Source organism: Psammomys obesus, unplaced genomic scaffold (assembly GCF_907164565.1).
Source record: "Psammomys obesus unplaced genomic scaffold, mPsaObe1.curated_primary_1811, whole genome shotgun sequence".
In the NCBI taxonomy this organism is placed as follows: domain Eukaryota; kingdom Metazoa; phylum Chordata; class Mammalia; order Rodentia; family Muridae; genus Psammomys; species Psammomys obesus.
The window spans coordinates 5,022,949-5,044,845 of record NW_026590062.1 but is presented as its reverse complement, the minus strand read 5'-3'; the positions used below and the strand labels follow the sequence as shown (position 1 = coordinate 5,044,845).

The window sequence follows — 21,897 nt, the reverse complement described above, 5'->3', positions numbered from 1 at the left end:
CTTTTAAATATATATCTCTCAGCAATGGAGGTCTGGCACCTAGTGATGGTCTTCTTTCAGAATAACATTTGTCTCTTCTTCCTTAATGAAGGCTTGCACTGCTGTGGTTGCTGGTCTCTGATGCCAAGGGGTTGTGTTAGTGATGGAGATTCAAAGGATGGTCATAACAAAACTGCTACTGTGCTCTGATTCTAAAGTTAGCCGAATCAGATCAAATTAAACCAGTCTCTTTCTAAATGTCAGAGTGGCTCTTACACATGCAGCTTCAAAACAGAACCACAGTGTGCATCAGCGTCATCAGGCCTCTGTCAGCGTATGTGACTTCACAGGCTCGCAGCGTTGGACTTTATTAGATCATGGATAATCTTAGCAGCCCTGAAAATCACCTAGAACGTTGCTGTTTGTTTTTTAACCTCCCCCCCCCCACACACACACACCAAAAAAGGGAAAGAAACTGAAATGGGAGCCAAGAGTTTACTAGCCTGGCCTTCCCACATTCATGTTATATCTTTTTGTCTTTTTTGTTTGTCTTTTTTTCACTGTTCTTGAGTTCCACACTTGCAAATGAGTGGCTTAAACCAGATCCTCTCAGGTTTTCAACTTTTTCAAATTACATATCTTCCTTATAGGAAATAGCAGTATTCTATTTCAGGTTTTTACTTAATAATTATAGCTGTTATATGCTACATGCTTAATCTGTGTCAGGTATCTTGTGGTTCTGTTTCTTAATGCTGTCTTCCATAGAGGTAAATCAATCACCTTTCAGATGAGAAAACTTGAGGTGTAGGATAGTTTTAGTGATTCTCTCTGAGACATTTGTATTTTGGTCTTATTTTTCTTAGGCTAATTACTATACTTTGGTTTAGTTGGTGTTGATATGTGTTCTATGTTCTACATTGGCTGTTTCACAAGTGGTCACTGCAGCTCCAGCTACTCAAGGAGAAAGATTGTGTCTTACATTTTATCACTCACAGGTGAAACTTTGCCTACTTTTCAAAGCTGAAAAAATTTTAAAGTAAACAGTGTTGCCCAACAAGTCTCTCTAAGCTCTGGTCTTAGTTGCTACATCTTGTGATCAGCTTCATTGTCGCTACAGTTCTTGATCTTCATCTCTTTATGTTACCAATAGTTTTTAAACATTTTTTCCTAAATTGATATCCTCACATGAATTTGCCTATTTTAAAAGTAAAAATATTTTATTTCCCTTATTAATAAAATGGCACCACTGGCATTGAAAAGAAAGCCACACGACTCAGACATCTTATGGGAAAATCAATATATGCACCCTACGGAGAAATAGTATAGACTTCTCAGAATACTCAGATATTACAGAAAGTATTCCGTATGCTTTATCTTTATCAGTAATTGTGCATAGTTGTGTAATACACTGTGATATTTATATGTGTGTATAGGGAGCCAGAGAGATGGCTCAGCAGTTAGGAATAAATGAAGCTCTTGAAGGGAGTCAGAATTTGGTTCCTGGTATCCATGCCAGACAGCTCATGATTGCCTGCAACTGCAGCTTCAGGGCATCTGGCACCCTCTTCTGGCCTCCATGGGTATCCTGCATACATATGTGTGTGTGTACTAATATGTAGACACTCATACACATAAAATAAAAATAAATCTTCAAAAAATAAAATAAACGTATATATGATATGTGAAGAGAGCAGAGTAATTGGTTTATCTTTCTCGACATAAATCATTCCTTTGTATCAGGAATGTTCAAAAGCTTTTCTGTTATCCTTGATGAAATATTGTTACCTATTGTCAACAGTGGTTATCTTACTATGATAATAGGACCTTGAGTTATTCTCCTAACTGACTTCATCCTGTATCCATTAATCATCCTCTCTCTTTGTGTCTCTTCCTCCTTACCCTTGCTAAGGTCTGGTAATCAATCACTGCTCTCCCTTTACTTCTTTGAGATCAACATTTTAGCTTCCACATAAAATCAAAGCAAGTAATGTTTGTCTTTCTGTACCCGACTTGCTTCACTTAATGTATTTTAGTTCTCTCTATATTCTCTATATTCTCTCTATAAAATTCTATGACAGAATTTTATTATTTTATACTGAATACAATGTTATGTTTACATACTAACTTCATCCTTAGTTGTTTTGAGGTACTAGGAATCAAATCTAGACAAGATTGGACACATTCATGGTGGTATGGCTGTAAAAAGGGAATCAAAACTAGGACCCCGTATACATTCTAGGCATGCATTTCCATTCATCATCAACTCAGGTTGATCCCATCTCTTAGCGTTTGTAAACAGTGCTGCAATAATCTCACAAGTGCAGATAGCCTGCCAGTTTTGATTATTTTCAGTATATGCCCAGGAGTAAGATCGTTGGTGTGGTCCTTCTATGGGGGACTGCTGTGCTGTTTCATAACGGCTGACCCTGCATTCGCTCTGACAGTGTATAAGGATTTTCCTTTCTGTATATCTTTTTAGCACGTTTTTTTGTTTGTTTTTGTTTTTTGGTCTTTTGTTCTGGTTTTTGAGATAGCATCTCACTTTGTAGCCTTAGGCTGGATTGGAACTTGATATGTGGAGACCAAGATGACCTCAAACTCTAGATCCTCCAAGTGCTGATATTAATAGGTGTAAACCACGCCTAGCGATCTTTTGTCCTTTTTTTTTTAACTTTAAGTATTTTTTAAAATTTTGAAATAAAATATATTTACATCATTTCATTCTTTCCCTTTCTTACAATTCCTCCCATGTGTCCCTGCCTTACTATCTCTTTTTCTGTTTTTGTTACATGCACATGCATACAGATGCAACTTGCTGAGTCCATTTACTACTGTTCGTGCATATAGGGTTACAGGGCTGACCACTTGATGTTGGATGAACAATTCAGGGGCTCATCCCTGGAAAAGACTAGTTTCTCTGTTCTCAGCATTCCTTAGTTGCCTTTAGTTCTTTGTCTAGGGGTGGGGTCTCATGGGATTCCTCCTACACTAGCACGTCTAATGCTGTTGTCCTGTTAGGTCTTTTTTAGGTGACTATATTGCTGCAGTGTTGTGGGTGAGGCTTCGTCACATCTAGACACAAGCTCAGGATGGATTTCCTGGTCCTCTGGCTCTTAACAGTCTTACATCCATTCTTTGTTCCCTGAGTCTTAGGTGTAGCAGTTGTGCTATAAATGTATCCGTTGGGGCTTGGCACCCGTGATCAGTTGTTCTCTGCAACAGTCTCTGTTGATAAGTTTCTTTGATGAGGGGTGGGACCTATATGTATCTATGGGTGAAAGGGCAACTATTTAGAATGCAGTCAGGAATTATGCTGATTTAGAAAAGTGACAGTTCTCCTCTAAGAACCATGACTTCACAAGCCCTGGTTTCCAGGACCAGGTCTGATCCCCCTCCTGTGGAGCAGACCTTAAGTTCAGTTAGATAGCTGTTGGTTACTGCTGAGATGTGTGACACTGTAGCTTTATTAGGGACATGTTGTGGTGGTGGTTTGGATGACAGTGGCTCCCATAAACTGGTATGTTTGAATACTTGGTCTCAGTTGCTAGAACTCTTGAGATAGGATAAGAAGTGTAGTCTTGTTGGAGGAGGTGTGTCACTGTGGGCACTTTGAGGCTTCAAAAGACTCACACTGTTTCCACTGTGCTCTCTGCCTCTTGCTTTTGATGTGTGAAGTCTCAGTTGCTGTTCCAGTCATCATCCATCTGCCGCTGAGCCTTCACTCTGTAGAGTACTGCCTGTATTTTCTTCTAGCAATTTCAGTATTGCAGGTTTCACATTGAAGTTTCACTTTGCTCCACTTAAGAGTTAATTATTGTTTAAGGCGATAGGTATGTATAGAAAGGTTAATTATTTTTTTCTAAATTAATTAATGCAGGAAATTATTACAACAGTTTATTTAACCGGCTGTTTTTCCAATGACTAACACACAGAGGCTGTGATTTATTAGTAAGTCGTAAACACTGTGCTGGCCAGACTCTGAGCTATTCTAATACTAGTACCTTTAAAACGCACATAAAAACCAATCACTTGCCAGCTTCTGCCCCCTCAGGTCTCCTTACAGCTATGTGCTCACATCCATTTTGCTTCACAGTGACTTCCTTCTCCCAGCTTTCTCCTCTCCTGTTACTTCTGCCCCTCAACCTTTCCTCTCTCAACCACAAACCAGGCACCTGAAACTCCGCCTCCTTCTCTTCTATCCAGTCATAGGCTTCAGCTCTTTACTTAGCCAATCAGGGATACTTACGTAACATTCCTTATCACATGGTTACAGGAGATTAAGTCTCTACCTCCCTTCCACCAACCCTTTAATCCTAGGTAAAAGAGAGAAGGTTAGTGTGGAGAGGGGCTGCAGACCCCTTTACTTCTCCCAGCTATTTGGGGTAGATGGGTTCTTTTGGGGCTACACCAGTCTCTGTCAATAGCAAACGTAGCAAGCAGTCTCCAAGCTGCTGCACTGTCCATCTCTGGTCTCTCCAAGCTGCCACCTTTCTATTTCTGGGCTCTCATATATCCCTCAGAGTCCTAGACCATTCTCCTCTCCATGCTGCACGAGGGAGGCTGTCACTAGCTGGTAAATACCATGCTCTGCAGGAGGCAGTTATCAACTCTGGACAAACTAAAGCCTGAACTAAAATCTCATACTTGGGATTAAAACAAAAACAGATTTACATAATATAACCAAGTTTTTAAAGAAACCAAAACTTCCATTACATGATGGGATTAGTTTAAGTATATAACTAGCTTTTGGTAAAATGATCATTTTCATAATATTCTACCAATCCATGAGCATGGGAGGCCTTTCCATTTTCTAGTATCTATCTCAATCTTTAGAGATTTAAAGTTTTCATTGTAAAGTTCCTTCGCCTTCTTGGTTAGAGTTACTCCTAAATATTTTATTTTTTTCTAGGATGCTGTGAATGGGAGTATGAGCATGGTCTATTTTATATTTTCTATGGACAAGCTGATTATGCCAAAGTGGCTGATCCTGCCACTTTGCTGAAATTGTTGATCATTTCTATAAGCTTTCTGATGGAAATTTTGGGATCTTTTATGTCTATCATCTGCAAATAGGAATGCTTTGATTTTTTTTCTTTTCTTACGCATCTTTCTCTAATTTTCTTCTCTTGCTCCAGTTAGCGCCTTGAGCACTGTGTTGGACAGCAATGGGGAGAGTGGACATTCCTGCCTCATTCTGGTTTTAATGGGTCTATTTCAAGTTTTTCTCCATTTCAGGTGGTGTTGCCATGGGTTTGTCCTGTTTATTACGTTGAGCTATGCTCCTTCCATTCTGACACTTTCTAGGTCTTTATCGTGAAGTTAAGGCCTTTTCTGCCTCTTAATAATGTGATTTTTGTCTTGAAGTATTTATTTTTGAGTTATTACATTTATTGACTTGGATATGTTAAACCATCCCAGCATTTCTGGGATAAAGCCAACTTGGTCTTGGTAAATAATCCTTTTTGTATATGCCTATACTGATGTGCAAACATTTTATTGAGGATTTTTGATGCATGTTCACCAGGGATATTGGTCTGTAAGCCTTTTTTTTTCTTATGTCTTTACTTCACTTTGTAATTAGTTCAGTACTGGCATCATAGAAGAGGTTTGAGAGTGTACCTGTGGTTTCTGTTTGTTTGATTACTGTAAGAAGGATTGGCTGTAGTTTTGAAAATCAGTAGAATTCTGCAGTGGGTCCATCCGGGCCTGGGCTTGTTTGAGTTGGAAGGCTTTTTCTTACTGGTTGAATCTCCTCACTTTTTCTGGGTCTTTTTAGATTGCTGCCATCCTTGGTTTATTTACCTATAGTGGTTTGGATGAATCTAGAAATTAGTTTTTTGTTTTTGTTTTTTAGATTATTCCAACTTGGTGGAATACATGAGTTGTTTTTGGCGCTGGGGGGGGGTGTTAATTGTTTGTTTGTTTTTAAAACAAGGTCTGATTGTGTATCCCTGACTGGCTGGAAGTCCTTGTGGAAACCAGCTGGCCTCAAAGTCAAAGAGATCTGCCTGCCTCTCTAACGCTGGGATTAAAGGTGTATGCTACTTACACTATGCCCTTTAGGTGTACTTTTTAAATCTGTTTTGGTTTCTTATGCCTCTTCTTCTCTTCTCCATTCCAATCTCTTCCAACACCCCAACACCAGGTAGGAGAGAAAAAGGGTTAGTGAGGAGATGGGGCAAAGTTCTCGTTAGCTACTTCCTGCTGCTGGTTAGGATCCTCCAGTTTCTTGGGGCAAGTCCATTCCTCCTTTCAGCAGATCTCCAGCTTCTCATCAGGATGTATCAACAGCAACCAGAGCAGGGGGGAAGCACCAGCAGCTCTCTTCTTTCTCAGAGCCCCCTCAACACTCTCTGGGCTCTAGCGTTTATTCCCTCTCAAGGTTCCTCAGCATTAAACTATCTTCAGCTAGGAAAGAGCCCCTCTCAGAGCCCACTTGAGGCAGATAGTTTACTGCTCTGGACAGTCTGAATCAGGCCTATATCCCACACCTGGGATTAAAACAAAAAACATGTTTACATATTATAAACCAAAACTTCCACAACAATGCCCATATTTGGAATTCCTGTTTTTAAAATATTCCCTTATAATCTGAATATCTTTCTCTGGCAGTATAGTTTTTGCTCAGGATTGCTTTGGCTATCCAGGATCTCCTGTGGTTCTGACTTGGGGTGGGAGTGGGGGGGGCTCATCTCTTATCTTGGTTAGTTAGGCTGATAGTCTGTCAATCTTGTTTATATTCTCAGAGAACCAGCCCTTAGATTCATTGATTCTTTGCATTATTTCCAGTATTTAGTTCATTAATTTCTACTCTGATTTTTATTATTTCTTGCTATTTACTAGATTTGGGGTTGTTTTGTTGCTTTTCCAGATTCTTGAGCTTTATCATTAAGTCATTTGTGCTTTTTCTAATTTTTTAATATAGGCACTTAGAACTATAAAATGTCCTCATAGGACTGCCTATAATGTATCCCAGAGGTTTTGTTGTGTTTTGTTTTAATTTTCATTTAGCTCCAATAATATTTTCTTTCTTGATTTTTTTTTTCAGTAATGAGTTGTTTAATCTCTACGGCTTTGTGCACTTATTGGGTTTTTATGTATATTTTATATTTTATTGCATTATTGTTAGATATTTTTGACACAAGAGTCTCTCTACATAGCCCAGGCTGCCCTGGAACTCGGTATGTAGACCAGGCTATACTTGAATTCATAGAAGTCTGATGTGTGCCCCCATGTCCACCCAACTTAGAGATTGTTTTGTTATTTTAGAGAAGCTTCCTTGGAAGGCTGATCAAGTCTGGTCTTTGGTGTTTGGGTAAAACACTCTGTGGACACCTGTTAAGTCCATTTCATGTGTAACATCACTTAATTTTGACATTTCTCTACTTTTGTTCAGATGACCTATCTTTTGGAGAAAGTGGAATATTGAAATAACCTACTGTTAATGGATTGATGTCAATCTGTGCCTTTAATTCCAGTAGCATACTTTTCATGAAATTGGCTGTAGCAGCGCTCAATTGGAATGTTGTATTAGTTACTTTTCATATTGGTGTGAAAAAAAAAAAAAAAAAACCATGACAAGGTAACTTATACAAGAAAACGTTGGATTGGGTGTATGGTTCCAGAGGGTTAGAATTCGTGATGGAAGCGTGAAAGTGTGGTGGCAGGAACAGCCGAGAGTTCACATCTCCAACTGACAGGGGGCAGAAGGCACATTGGGGATGATGTGAGTCTTTGGAAACCTTAAAGCCTGCCCCAGTGACTCACCTCCTCTAACAAGGCCACACCTCCTAATCCTTCCCAAACAGTTCAGCTAGAGACCAGATACTTAAACATGAGCCTGTAGAAACCATTCTCATCCAAACCACCACAAATGTCTTCTTGTTAACTGTTGACTTCGTTAGAAAGAAGTCTCTTTTTTTCTTCTGGTCTATTTTGTCAGATTGTAGGATATTGATGTCTGCTTGCTCCTGTTTTCATTTGATTGCAGTACTTTTCCCCACTTTTTTTTTTTTTTTTTACTTTTTAGTAGTACTGATATTAAAGCTGAGTTTCTTGTAGACAACAGAAACATGGGTTACTCCATTCAGCCACTCTGTGTTTTGATTAGAGAATTGATGCTATTACTATTTAAAGTTATAATTGAGAGATGTTAATTGCAGTCATTTTGTTGTGTTTTTTCTGTTTTGTGTTTTTAGTTGTATCTTTTATGTTTTTTTAGTTATAGCTTCATTTATTTTTTCTTCTTACAGTTTTTTTGTTTTTGTTTTTTTTTTTTTTTGTTTTGTTTTTTTGGCCATGCTTCAGTCTGAAATATTGCTTCCAATATTCTGTGTAGTGTTGGTGTGCTGGGCTGAGTTCTCTTAGCTGGTTGGGTCATGGAAAGTTTGTCTTTCTCCCTTTAATGTGGCAGATAATGCTGGGTACTAGTGGAGGTTGGTGGTCTTTCAGAAGCTGGAGTTCCAGGCTCTTCTGGCTTTTGAGATTTCCTTTTAGAAATCAGCCTGAGCCAGGCATGGTAGAGCACACCTTTAGTCCCAGCACTTGGGAGGCAGAGGCAAGTGGACTGCTATGAGTTCAAGGACAGCCTGGGCTACAAAGCGAGTCCAGGAGAGCCAAGGCTACACACAGAAACCCTGTTACTTGGCTGTGTGTCTGATACTAGACTGCCTTGGAGTAGCCCAATGCAGAAGCTGTGCAACTGGAGCCAGGCCAGGTAAAGCTGGTCTGTGAACTGCTTGGTTGGACCTGAGCCAGGCAAAGCTGTAGGCTGGAGCCAGGCCTGTGGGTGTGGAGATGGCAGCTGCAGTGGATGGGTGTGGGGAGGAGGGGCTTACCAAGCACAGCCAGTTCAGGTTAGAGGAGGCCAGCCTGTGTGTGTGTGCAGATGACAGGGGGTACATATGGGGTACCTTTTTTTCTTTTTGACGACAGCCATTCTAACCAAGGTTGTGTCATTAGCGCATGGTTTTGGTTTTCATGTCCCTAGTATGATTAGTGACACTGACCATTTTTTCGTGTGCTTATTTGACATTTCTATGCCTTCTGTTGAGAATTGTGTCAGCTGCCATTTTCAAAATCATTCTTTATGCTGAGTTGTTTGAATTCCTTCTATATTCTGGATATTAATCTCTTCTCAGATTAACAGTTTGCAGATATTTCTTCCCATTCTGTAGATTGTCTTTCCACTCCTGATTATTACCTTTGTTGTGTAAAAGCTTGCTTTGGTTGATATGATCCCATTTTTTATTTTGTGCTTTTATTGCCTGTGCTTTGGGGATCATATTTTTTAAAAAAGAAATCTTTGCAGACTAAGAACTTGAAATTGTTTTAACTTTGAGATTTTACACCTAAACCTTTGATCTGTTTGAATTAGTTTTTATGTGTGGGAGATAAAGCTCTAGTTTCTGTGCTGTACATATACCTGTCCAGTTTTTTGTTTTTTTTTTTTTAGCTTTTTTTTCTCCAGTTTATATTGTTTTTTTCTTTGTCAAAATGATTCTGTATTCTTTTCTGTATTTTTTTTTCCCTTTGGCCCATGTGACTTTTCTTCTGCCAGTCTGGGCATAAGAAGGCAGCCCATGCCCTCTGGGTATGTTTTAAAGTCCAGTACTTACTATATTGTCTCCAGCATTGTAATCTGTGCCCCCAGGATTACTGGTTCCATAAATCTTTTGGGATGTCATACAAATTTTAGGAGTTTTTTTAATGAAAAAATGCCATGGTATTTTGGTACAAATTACATTGAATCAGTAGATTACTTTGAGTAGTATAAACATCCTAACAGTATTCATCCAATCCACCCATGAACTTGGTGTGTGTGCACGTGTGTGTGCTTGTATGTATGTGTACGTGTGTGTGTGTGTGTGTGTGTGTGTATCTTTTTTAGTTCTTTTATCAGTATTTTATAATTTTCGTTTTGGAGATCATCTACTTCATTGTTTAAATTTACTCCTAGGTACTTTTTTTCATTATGTTGTGAGCAGGATTGCTTAATTTCTTTCTCAGAAATTTCATTAGTGTTTTATTAAAAACTTGATTTTTATATATTGATTTTGTATCCTATAAGCTTACTGAATTTAATAGTACTAAGAGTAATTTGGTGAAGTCTTTAGGTTTTTCTGTGTATGACAATCTCTTTCTGAAAACAGACATAAGTTGACCTCTTCTTATTTGCTGCATATTGTTTTTCTTGTTACTCTGGCTAACATATCTAATACTTTAAGAGTGGTGGAGGTGAACATCCTTGCTTGTTCTGATCTAAAGAACACAAGACAACTTATAAAAAGAAAACATTTAATTTGGGGCTCACAGTTCCAGAGAGTAAGAGGTCATGGCAGGGGCACAGCAGCAGGCAAGTAGGCAGGCAGGTTTGGTGCTGAGAGTTTAGGCCTGACCCACAAATACAAGGCAGAGAGAGGGGATCTGGACCTGGTGAGGGCTTTTGAAACTTCAAACCCTACACCTCATGCCACACCTCCTCCAACAAGACCATACCTACTGATCCTTCCCAAACAGTTCCACAAACTGGGGGCCAAACATTCAAATACATGAAATGACCTATGGAGGCCATTCTCATTCAGAGCACCACAATACATGTCAAGGCTCTGTAACATCCATGATGTTCTGAGTGCCTGGGTCAGGCTTCTTTACTTTATTCCCTCCATGCATTCCTCCTCAGGAAACTGAAGCACACAGGGAGAGGTACTGCCTCAGTCCTTGCTAGAGTAAGCACTTGGCAAATGTTGCTATTGTGATTTTCAGGTAAAAGTGATGGCTACGTGTTTTACAGTGATTGAGAAATCTAAAATAAGCTAGCAGTAAGTAAAACTAAACTTAAATTACAAAGGAGAAGATGTATGGTTTGGATGATGTGTGGTTTAGATTGATACTGTTTTGTGTTTTGTGATTCATTATTTAAAAGGTAAAAGTATAGAGCCAGGCAGTCACACACCTGTAATCCCAGCACTCAAGAAGAGGGTTGTAAGATAGAGGTCAGCCTGGCTCAAAAGAATTCTTTTTTTTTTTTTTTTTTTTTTAACAGAAATAGGTTAAGATTTCTATGTGGCTCTCTAGTCCAGTGAGGCAATACATAGTGAATTTGGCCAAAAACAGTAACAAAGATAGACAATTGATCACATACTTCTTGAATTGAGTAGAGCTGTTGAAGATAAGCTCTTTATGGAGATAGCCTCACTGAATAACTAGCCAGACATCTCAAGCATATCACCATCCCACCTTCTCTGAAAGTAAGTCCTAATTATTCCAGTGCATCTTTATCGCTCCCAAGAAACCATGAGTCCTCAGCTACGGTGGCTTCAGAGATCACAGAAGTGCTCTTGTTCTGCTCTGTAGCTCTCCTCTCTACAGGGCACTGTATTGGGCTTTCCATGGTGGCACCAGGCTCTCATGAGAGGGCTAGAGTTCATGCATAACCAAGTAGACTTTGTTTCAAATGACCTTTTGTAACACTAGAAAATCAATAGGGTAGAAAAGAGGACCTCAGCCCCAAGGAGTACCTACAGAATTGTAAATGGCTACAATGTCCTTAAGAAGTAATGTTCAAAGCCATAATATACATGATAACAAATTCTAAATAGTGTTCATGTTGAAGAAGTGATACAAAATAGACAAAGGTAAATAATCTCTTTAATGATAGCAGAAGAAATGGAGGAGAGTGATGAAGGAATTCCTGATGTGGCAGGGTTTGGTAGCTCATACCTATAACCCCAGCAGTTAAGAGTTGAGGCAAGAGGATTGTGGCAAGTTCAGCCCAGCCTGGGCTACAAAGTGAAACCAATCTCAAAACAAATAAAATGACAGGCAGAAGGTAGGATAGCCATTTTACTATTGTAAAATACTGAGACTTTCTTAATTTAGTAGATGTTTGCTGAGCTTCTCGTGTGTGTAGAATGATAATGATAATAACTGGCATTTAATGGCTGACTTTTTCCTGGACCTGTTTCCTCTGGTCCGTAAAGTAGCCCCAGACCAAGACAGTCATTTATGGTGAACTGGAAACCAACACGCACTGTAAAGTTCTGTGGGACAGATGTGAAAAGAGGCACTTGAGAATCACAACAGACTTCCTGTGCACACTCCCTTTGATTCACTCTGAACACATCTCTTGCAGGCATCCGAAGTTGAAAGACAGCTCTCCATGCAGGTCCACGCACTCCGAGAAGACTTCCGGGAGAAAAACTCATCCACCAACCAGCACATCATCCGGCTGGAGAGCCTTCAGGCTGAGGTGAGGCTTCTGTGTAGCCACACCTGACACTATGCACTGGGTTTGTGGATAAAGAGCCCTCCGAGCTTGGATGTCAACCCCTGCTCTAAAGGCCTGAAGTATCTAAAGAGAGACATTTCTGTGAGAACTTAAATGGGGAACACTTGATCCTTGCTCCTTTGGGTTGCCTGTTGCTGGAAAAATAAAGATGTTGAGAGTTACAGCTGAGGGACTTGAATTCATGAATGACCTATTTTTTTTTTTTTTTTCTGAATAATCTCTACAAGAAACAGCCTTGCTTAGCCCCACACAGAAACTGGGGGAAAACATTATCTTCTTCTTTATGCCTTGTAGGTCTAGCTCAGTTCACCACCATGTTTCTGGTATCATACAAAATACTGTCATTATTAACCCACCAAAAGCCCCACAGAGTAGAACAGAAACTTGTGTTTTATAGAAACGGATATCAGCAGATGCTGGTTAGAATTAATAATGAGAATATCTCATGTGATACCTGAAACATGATGGTGCTATAACATGTGACGCCAGACCGTGGCATCAAGGACCTGAACTAGACCAGGGCAGGAAGAGTGTGGTGCTTGGGGAATAGTTCTGTGAGCAGTGTGGATACTGCAGACAGAGCAAGAGTCACACCAGCAGAAAGGGGGCTCCCCCGAGGGCAGACTCCCATCTGATCCACTCTAAGGGCCTTCATCCCCCTCTGGGCTAGTCAGACTATGAGAAACAATGTAGAGACAGAGAAGGAACCCCCTCTTCTGTGATGAAGGGATCAGCCGTTGTGGTCAGCCCCGAGAAACCTTCCCCGAGTCATAAGTGACCTGAGGATGTTTTTCCTAAAGTCTGTCAATATCTTCTCTTTTCTGCCTCCAACTCCCTTCTTTCCTCCTTTCCCTTGGAATTCCTACCGATATTGAGCAGCAGGTTCTTGAAGTAAGTAGAGATGCTCCAGTGGGGCTTAGCATGCCTGTCTGTGACCATTTGTGTGCATGACTTGCCATTCAACTGCCCTGCCAGGCGCTCACTCCTTCAAGTTGCCTGCCTTCCTCTTTGCTCCACCTTTTCACTTTCTCTAGCCCCTCAGGAACAAGTTTCCCAGGAATGTTTGCCAGATTTGGTCACAAGTTTTAGGGTGGATAGGGATCGAGTGAAGAAGTTGGCAGCCTAATGCCAAACCCTGGCCTTCATCTGCTGTTTGAAGGGCAAAGCTGTGAAATCATTCATTTTAAATAAGTAACTTCATAAAACCTGGAAATTTAAGTGTTTCTCAAGAGCCAGTTATGAATCAGAATCATGTTACCTCATTACTTCACTGGAAACCTGGGAAACAAAGATGATCCATGGGAAGGAGAATTGAAAGGTCAGAGGGCACTTAAATGAAAAAGAACTAGAGTGAAAATCCCCTCTGCATGGGTAAGTCTACTTCAGAGAGAGGAATAGTGGGCCCATTCAGCAAAGGGGCCTGCTCCTTTTGGTCTCTTACCCGGGTGCACACTTGGGAGACAATATTTCTTTGTTTGGACAGACACCTGATCTCTTGGACAAAGGCCATATGCCTCACTTCCCCAGGATAGCATCCTATCTGATTGATTGGTGGCCAGGGAGGACCTGTGCCCTGAGCAAAACTCTAATGCAGAGTGGGAGCAGCCAGGAGGCAAAGGGCAAGGTGAAGCCCAGAAGACCTGGAACAAGACAGGCACTTACTTAGTTCTCCCCTAGGAAAGTCCTGAGCTTGGTCCCCAGAACTTACTCAAGGAAGAGCCTTCAGACTTTCCCCAGGCTAGACTGCAGAGAAGGGGAACATCTTGACCATGGCAGGAGAGTATTTACAAGCATGCAGGTGGATGAGAAACCATTATGGCAGGGGAAATAATAGATGGGAGGAGCAAGGATCTTTAGGACTCCGGAGTCGCCCCGCCCCCACCCCTTCCCTCAAAGCCAGGACTACTTGGGAGAGCTTTCTGGAGCCCCTGGGCATTGTGGTGCCCTGGATAAGGCATTTCTGGCCTTAAGCATTGACTGAGCTTCCTCCCTGCAAACCTGGAAACCAGAAAACATTGGACATCTCTTTCCTCAGCTTTGCCCCTTGACACTGAAGAGAGCGGACAGACTGTACATGTGTCTTGACACCGACTTAAATGTGCAAAAAGTTTAGCCTTTTTTATAGGGTGAAGGTTGCCTTTTCCCACAGACTACAAGTTAACCGTGAGGCCACTGCCTCATTCTGTCCAGGGCTGATGTAGACACTCTACCTTCTGTACCCTGCTAGCATCTCATTAGCCAGGGCTCTGGGTCTGAGCTGGGACGGTAGCACCAGGGCAATCAGCAGTGGGGAGAGGAGGCAGAGTGCCTGCTTTCAAGAACACAGGAATCGTTAGGAAACTTCCTGGTGCTTGTGACTTGAGTTGGCAGATCAGGTGCTGCTCTCCAGGCCTGGCAGAGCACAGGCAAGGTGGGGCCTTCTCTGACTTATCTCTGGAATTTACAGAGCACCAACTATTCCTTCCTCCGCCTGGCAGCCCACATTCTGGCTTCCTGCTGGGTGGAACGCCTACCCCTTCCCGAACATCTTACTAAAGGGAGGGCATTTAGCTTCAGCTCAGGGTTACACAGCTCTGTTCTCCAAGATGAGCCCCAAGTTTCTGGACACCATACCCAGAGACACGTAACCTTCACATTTGGGGCTAGTCCCTCCTCCCACGATCAGCCAGATAGAACTCCACACCATCCTGTGCTTCTCCGTCTTTTCAGATCAAGATGCTGTCAGATCGGAAGCGGGAGCTGGAGCACCGGCTCAGCGCCACATTAGAGGAGAATGACCTTCTTCAAGGGACTGTGGAGGAGCTCCAGGACCGGGTGCTGATCCTAGAAAGGCAGGGCCATGACAAAGACCTGCAGGTACTGTGCAGGGATGCCATTGCATAGAGCTGGGGCCAGACAGTGGGAGTGCTTAGCCACAAAGGAAGGGCCGTGAGGCCAGCACCACTGCTGGTGGCCAAGTAGGTGACCCTGAGATCTCCACATGGGTCTTGTAGTTACCTAGGGAACCCTACCATGCCTATAGGCAGGTAAGTACGTTGTCCTCAGATCACCCCTTTTGTGTGTTATGAGCCACTGGTCCCTGGAGCAGTGTCACACAGCTCTTTCTGGGCTATTGATGCTGGAGCATTCAGACTCCTGACCTCCTACCTAGCATTTGTGAAATCTGCTGGAAGACTTCAAAGGGAGCCCGTGGATCTCTGTTCTCAGCTTTCAGTGCTCTCTGCTGCTGCTGCTGCTGCCACCCAGCACAAGGATTTAGTTGGCTGGCACAGAGCAGAAACCAAGAGCCTTCCCACAGAACCCAGCAAGCATACTCAGCTTCTGCTTGTTGTCAGGAAACAGCCTGTTGTTAGGCTCCTTTGTGAACCTAACTGGTATTTTCTAACCACCTTAAGGCAAACTGCTTCTTAATTATGTTTGCCCTTATTTGGAAACCACTGCTAGGCCTCAGCTGAAAATCCAAGCTCATACTTGAAAGAAATAACCTCCAAAACAGAAAAATAATCTCCAGGTCTCCCCTAGAAATAGGGGATATCATCTGTTCCCCGGGTGCTTTGCTGGGCTGGCCTGGTTCTAGAGAGTAGAGAACATTATTTCCCTCTGAGTGTGGTGGGAGAGTACAGTGGGTTGTGTTGGTGTCATTTGTGGGGAAGCAGCAGTTGGGCAGGTAATACTTGAATACCAGGTGAGTCTCTACCGAAAGACCAGGCCACAGAGGCCCCACTGGATTCAGAGAGAAGCTGTTGGAAGTTCTGATATGGGATAACATTTTAACTGAAGGTGAGCATGGTGGTACATTCCTGTGATCCTGGCACTTGGAGGGCTGAGTCAGGAGGAATTGAAGTTCAGAGTTAGCCTGGGCTATATAGCAAGTGCAGGCCATGCTAGGCTGTATAGAAGTTGTCTCAAACAATAAAAGGAAAACCTTCTGAGTCTGAAGTCCAATAACAAACAGCACCATCCTAAACAGCTGCCACCAAAGCAGTTTGCTTCTTTGAGGGACATTTAGCAGGTTTTTTTTCCCCCTCTGTGGTTTTTGTTTTTTCAGCTAATAACTTTCCATATAGTAGGGCTGTCTAGAAAATGGGCCTGGGCTGTAACTCTATAGTAGGGGGTTGGCCAGCAAGCATAGACCCTAGTTTCTATCTGCAGGACCACAGAAAAGGCGGGGGGGGGGGGGGGGGGGGTCATGGGCAGAGAAAATGATGCTGGTTCTAAAGCCTCACTTCAGGTTTTGAGATGGAGAGGAATTTGTTCATCTTTCAAGTCGATAATGGTGAGTGTGTTACAGGTCACTTCCCTGTAAATGGAGAAACAGACCACCTATCCAAAGTCAAATACCAAGTCCTTGACAGAGTGGAGGCTAGAAACCTCCCACACTCCACTGCAGCTGGTTTGCCTGTTGCTCATTTGCACTTGTAAGTCCACATTAGACCAGCTCTTGGATCCCCATGGAGCATCCTGTCTAACTGAGGTAGGATGCAGAGAGAAAAGGAAAAGAAATAGCCCTTGCCAAAAAGAAACTCTCAGCCTGTCGTGAATTTGCAAATGAAAATTATTTCCACTGGCTAACCAGGGACCTGGAAATGGAGGCAAAGCCAGGACCAGTGTGGACCATCAGGTGCTACCTGGTGAAGGCGGACTGCGTGTAATGTAGCATCAGGAACCTGAGGTCACGCCTGCCAGCTGGCACTCAGGAGTTAGAAAGGGTCACACTCATACAGGGCCCCTGCAGGTCAGGACACTCCTACCATTCTGGAGGGTCATATTGTATATGATCCTCCTACCTGTGTAAGTGTTCCTGTCTGTGCCTCTGTTTATGTAAAATCTCTTTAAGTTGTCATTACTTACTAGTGTCCTCCAGAAAGCCTGTCACTAAAATGGCCTCAGCTGACAGAGGAAAAAAAAATCCAGCTGCCCCAAATCGTGCTTGCACAGTCCTAACCCAGATCTGTAAGGTGTTGAGTCAGTGGCCTTGGAATGTGTTTAATCCCTGGATTTGAAATCCTCAGAGAAGGGAGGGGTAGGAGGCCAAGCAGTAAAGGCAAAGGCCTTCATCAGCAGGGGGGCCCCTTTGATCTGCTTCACTCTGTGGCTGGGTCCTGCTGTAGAAACCTTTTTTACATTTATTTGTGTGTGTGTGTTGTGTAGGTTCACATGCCACAGTGCCCATGTGGAGGTGTGTGTGCATGTGTGTGTGTTGTGTAGGTGCACATGCCACAGTGCACATCTGGAGGTCAGAGAAGAAGTTTTCTGAGTCAGTTCTTACCTTGGATCTCTGGGATCAAACACAGGTCATCAGGCTTGGTGGTGAGAGCCTTTGCCTACTGAGCCATTTCTCCCACCCCAAAACAGACTTTTAAGCCTCTGATCAAATTGAGCTGTGAGTTTTTGTTTTTGTTTTAAGGCCTTATAATAGGGATTAAAACTCAGGGTATACTCACTTCATAGCAAACATTTTGCTAAACTTTTTTGTTTGTTTTGGTTTTGAGGCGGGTCTGATGTTAGGCCTGGCTGGCCTGGAACTTGATAGGTAGGCAGAGCTGGCCTTGGCTCTCGTTAGTCCTCCTGTGTTTGCCTCTCGGGTGCTGAAGCTTCAGGCACGTGTGGCCAATCTTGGCTTTGCTAAATGGAGTAAAATACTTTGCTCTGATCCTCAGTGAAGAAAGTAGTTGTCCTTTTAAGGGGCACTTAGCAGGCCCCCACTCACTGTCTTGGGGAGAAGACTTTGCTCTGATTCTGACTGATGATGTGCAGTGAAGCCAACCTTGTACCCCCAACCATCTTAGCCCCTCTGTGTCAGGAGGGGAGAATGTCCTCCTTAGTACAGTGCCACACTGTTCATCTCATCCCTTCTCCACTCATAGAAATACATTGTTGTCTTCTTATACAGAGATGCTATTTTTTTTTTTTTTTCTTTTCTGGTTTTTTGAGACAGAGTTCCTCTCTGTATCCCTGGCTGTCCTGGAATTTGTTTTGTAGGCTGGCCTTGAACTCAAGAGATCCACCTACCTCTGTTTTCTGAGTGCTGGGATTAAAGGCATGTGCAACCATTCCCATCTAGATACTATTTCTTACTTTACAGGATTTCTATAGTTATCAGGCTCTGCCATGGTTTGATTTGGGTTTTCTGCACATCTGTCCAGGTGGTGGATCAGTCACTGAACAGGGAATGAGGCACCTCCTGGCCTTTTGTTCTCTTGCTGTTACAGTTAATTAAATACCTTTGAATGTGCATGATTAATTGAACTAATTGTGTCCAGTGTGTGAGAACTTGTATTTAACTGTGGGAACTTCTCCTGCTGAGATGTATGTGGAGTTTCCTAGAGAATAATTATAAAACAATTTGCCACTTAATATGCTGCTTGTAACTGTGCCAAATGCTTCCTAGGAATGTCTCTTTATTCCCTATAACCCTATTTTGTTTTGTTTTGTTTTTTTCTTTCCTTCCAAGTTTTTCCAAAACTGGGGCTGGAGGAGTTCCCACTGTACCAGCAGGAGTTGCTGATCAGGGACTAGGCAGAGTAGCTGGCCAGTTCTTGTCATCCTGTGGGCAGCCGGGCTCCAGCCCTTTCTAGTTAGGGCTCATTCAGGCCACTAGCCAGCCTCTCCTGGCAGCGATGGGCTGAATGTCAGGCTCCAGGCACCTACAGTCTCTGAAGTATGAGAAGCAGAGCTCTGAGTTGCTGCCACCCACCCCACAGCGCCTGCCGCTGCAGGAGACATAGCTCCTTAGAGGAAAGCATGAAGAGAGCACCCTGTACCCCTCAGTGCTGGGCTGGAACCTAGGTCTTGGCATTCAGGGGTACTCCAGCACTGCGCTGTGTTCCCAGCCCAGCCCTGGCTGTGTTAACTAAGGCCAGCCTGAGTGTGGGAAATAGATGTGTGTTCCACCACGCCCAGCGGTTTGTTCTTTTTAATGAAACAGGGATGGCTTCAGAAAGACCATTTTATAAAAGAATAAGCTTAAATTCCAGGAAGTTCTTTACTCTCACTAACCTCTAGTCAGAAAACGTGGGGCTGGGGAGATGGCTCAGAGTTTACGAACACTGGCTGCTCTTCCAGAGGTGCTGAGTTAATTCCCAGCAACCACATGGTGGCTCACAACCATGAGATCTGGTGCTCTCTTATGGTGTGTAAGCACACATGCAGGTAGAATGGTGTATAAAAAAATAAATGTTTAACAACAACAAAAAAGTGCATGTGTGTGCACGTGAATTTGTGGACACATATGGATGCATGTGTGCACATGTGGATGCCCTAAATCAGTATTGGGAGTCTCCTTAATCTCTTTCCCTCCTATTTCATTTACTTATTATGTGGGAGTGCTACAGAGCTTCAAGGACAACTTGCTGGAGGTTGTTTCTCCTCCCCCTACTGTGGGTTCTGGGAAACATCCGTCAGCCTTGTATGGCACGCACTTTCATCTGCTGATCCAGAACCCTCCCCACTCTCTGCCTCCTTTTTTTTAATAATTATTTTTTAACTTTTGTGTGGATGGGTATTGTGCCTCCATGTGTGTCTGTGCACCATGTGCATACGGTACCCTCGGGCTCCAGAAGAGGGCATCAGATTCTGTGGTTTAGGCCTGAAAACAGTTGTGAGCCACCATGTGGGTGCTGGGAGTCAACCCTGGGTCTGCTGGAAGAGCAGCCAGTGCTCTTAACCACTGGGTCAAGCTTTATAGACTGAGACAGCATCTCCTACTGAACCTCTCCTTTCACTGGGAGTGTACTCTTCAGGATGGAATTGCTTAATCACTGGAGAGTTAATGTTTAACTTCATATAAAAAACTGCTAAGGAGGGCTGGTAAGGTGAGTCAATTAAAAGCTCTGACCCCACATGTGTGTCATGGCAAGTGCATGACCATTTTCTTGCACACACATAATTAATGCATGATGAATTTTAATTTTTTTTAAGAAGAGGAAACTGCTAGGGACTTCACTAAGTGTGCGCTTCTAGCTCCCGTCAGGAGTGAGGACTCTGTCCACATCCTTGTCAGGGTTTGATGTTTTTTCTGTTATTGTAGTGACTGTGGTGCCTTATCTGCTGTGGGGGATTAGTGTTCTACTATGAAGGGTTTTAGAAAGCCTCAGCACCAACTGTGCCATCACCCGACTCTAAAGCATGAGGACATGAGCTCTACCCCTCATGGTACACTCTTGAAATCCTGGCAAAGGGGGCCAGAGTCAGGCAGATCTCTGGAGCTCACTGGCTAGTCAGCCTAATCCTCAAGCCCCCAAACCAGTGGGAGCCCTGCCTCAAAAAACAGGTGGTTCCCAAGGACAGTAACCCAAAGTTGCTAGCATTTCAGAGGTTGAAGCAAGATTCCAATTTTGAGGCCACCCTGGATTACATAGAGAGGTTCTATCAGAAGAAGAGAAGGAAAGGAATTAAAAAATACCCAAATCTGCAATATTTAAATTATCCATTACTTCATAATGCCATAGTTTCCCCCTCCCCACCCAAGACACGGTCTCATTATATAGCCCTGGCTGTCCTGGAGCTCACTTTGTAGACCAGGCTGGCCTCCAACTCACAGAGATCTACCTGCCAAGTGCTAGGATTAAAGGCATGCATCACTATGCCCAGCCTAATTTTTTTTTAAACCAAGATACAAACTAGAAGTCTCTTGCCCTTAGTTGATTTGATCATATCTTGAGACTCTTGCTTGGTTTTGTTGTTATTGCTGTTGAGACAGTGTCTCTCTTTAACCAAGCTGGTCCCGAATTCAGGACCTTCCTGCCTCTTCTCCCAAGTATTTGGACTAGAGGTGAGTGCTGCCACACCAACCCCTCGAGTCTTTTGAATCACTAGGTTCTTCCATTAACCTTTCCCCTGAGGTTACTGAAGGAGTGGATTTGGAGTTGTTTGTTCTGTCTAGTTTCCAGAGCTGGGTCCTGCTGACTGTATCCCCCATACAAGCTGATACATGTTCCTCCTGCTTCTGCTTTTCTGTGAGTTGGTGGCAAGTCTAGCAGCAGGGTCAGGTCCTGGGCACCACTTGCTGTGATTGGGATAAGCTGCCCAGCCTTCGCTCTCTTCCCCACAGCTGCACCAAAGCCAGCTGGAGCTCCAGGAGGTACGAATGTCCTACCGGCAGCTGCAGGTCAAAGTGGAGGAGCTCACAGAGGAGAGGAGCCTGCAGAGCTCTGCTGCTACCAGCACATCCCTGCTGTCAGAGATCGAGCAGAGCATGGAGGCCGAGGAGCTGGAACAGGAGAGAGAACAGGTCTGGCAGGAGAAGGGGCCCCGGGGTTCTCTCCTCTAAAACACTGTACTGCCACCCAGCAAAAGGCATGATCCTGCATGAGCCTGTGACCACAGGCCGGAGCAGTGACCCACTCACGGCATAGCCACTAAAACCTTGAGCAGAACAGCCAGAACGCATGTCCTGCTCAGTCTCCCTCGGGCCTCTGAGGTAATCCATAGCCCTTGAACACTTGCAGTCCATCCCTCCTGTGCCATTTGTCTCTGTGTGCCTTCCCTACTCACTCCTTCCAACCAGTGCAGCTGATTATGTATATCAAAGTACTTTACATGGTAGATTGGTTAATTAAGAGGGTAAGAGAATAGGGAAAATAGCTGGTCATGAATGAGCACAAGAAGACTGAGGCAGAACAGTCGGG

General features: G+C 43.2%; 1 protein-coding gene across 3 annotated transcripts in view; it reads left to right on the top strand.

Annotated features, from left to right (window-relative positions):
- Nucleotides 1–21,897, top strand: part of Bicdl1 (BICD family like cargo adaptor 1) — an 87,677-nt gene that overhangs the window by 48,936 nt on the left and 16,844 nt on the right. For all 3 annotated transcript variants that reach the window (XR_008719984.1, XM_055605709.1, XM_055605708.1), the window contains exons 3-5: nucleotides 12,113–12,229; nucleotides 14,978–15,124; nucleotides 21,321–21,500. Coding sequence is in view for 2 of the 3 variants with exons in the window: in XM_055605709.1 (XP_055461684.1) it covers nucleotides 12,113–12,229; nucleotides 14,978–15,124; nucleotides 21,321–21,500 (444 nt within the window). In the remaining variant the exon portion in view is untranslated. The remainder of the gene's footprint in view (nucleotides 1–12,112; nucleotides 12,230–14,977; nucleotides 15,125–21,320; nucleotides 21,501–21,897) is intronic.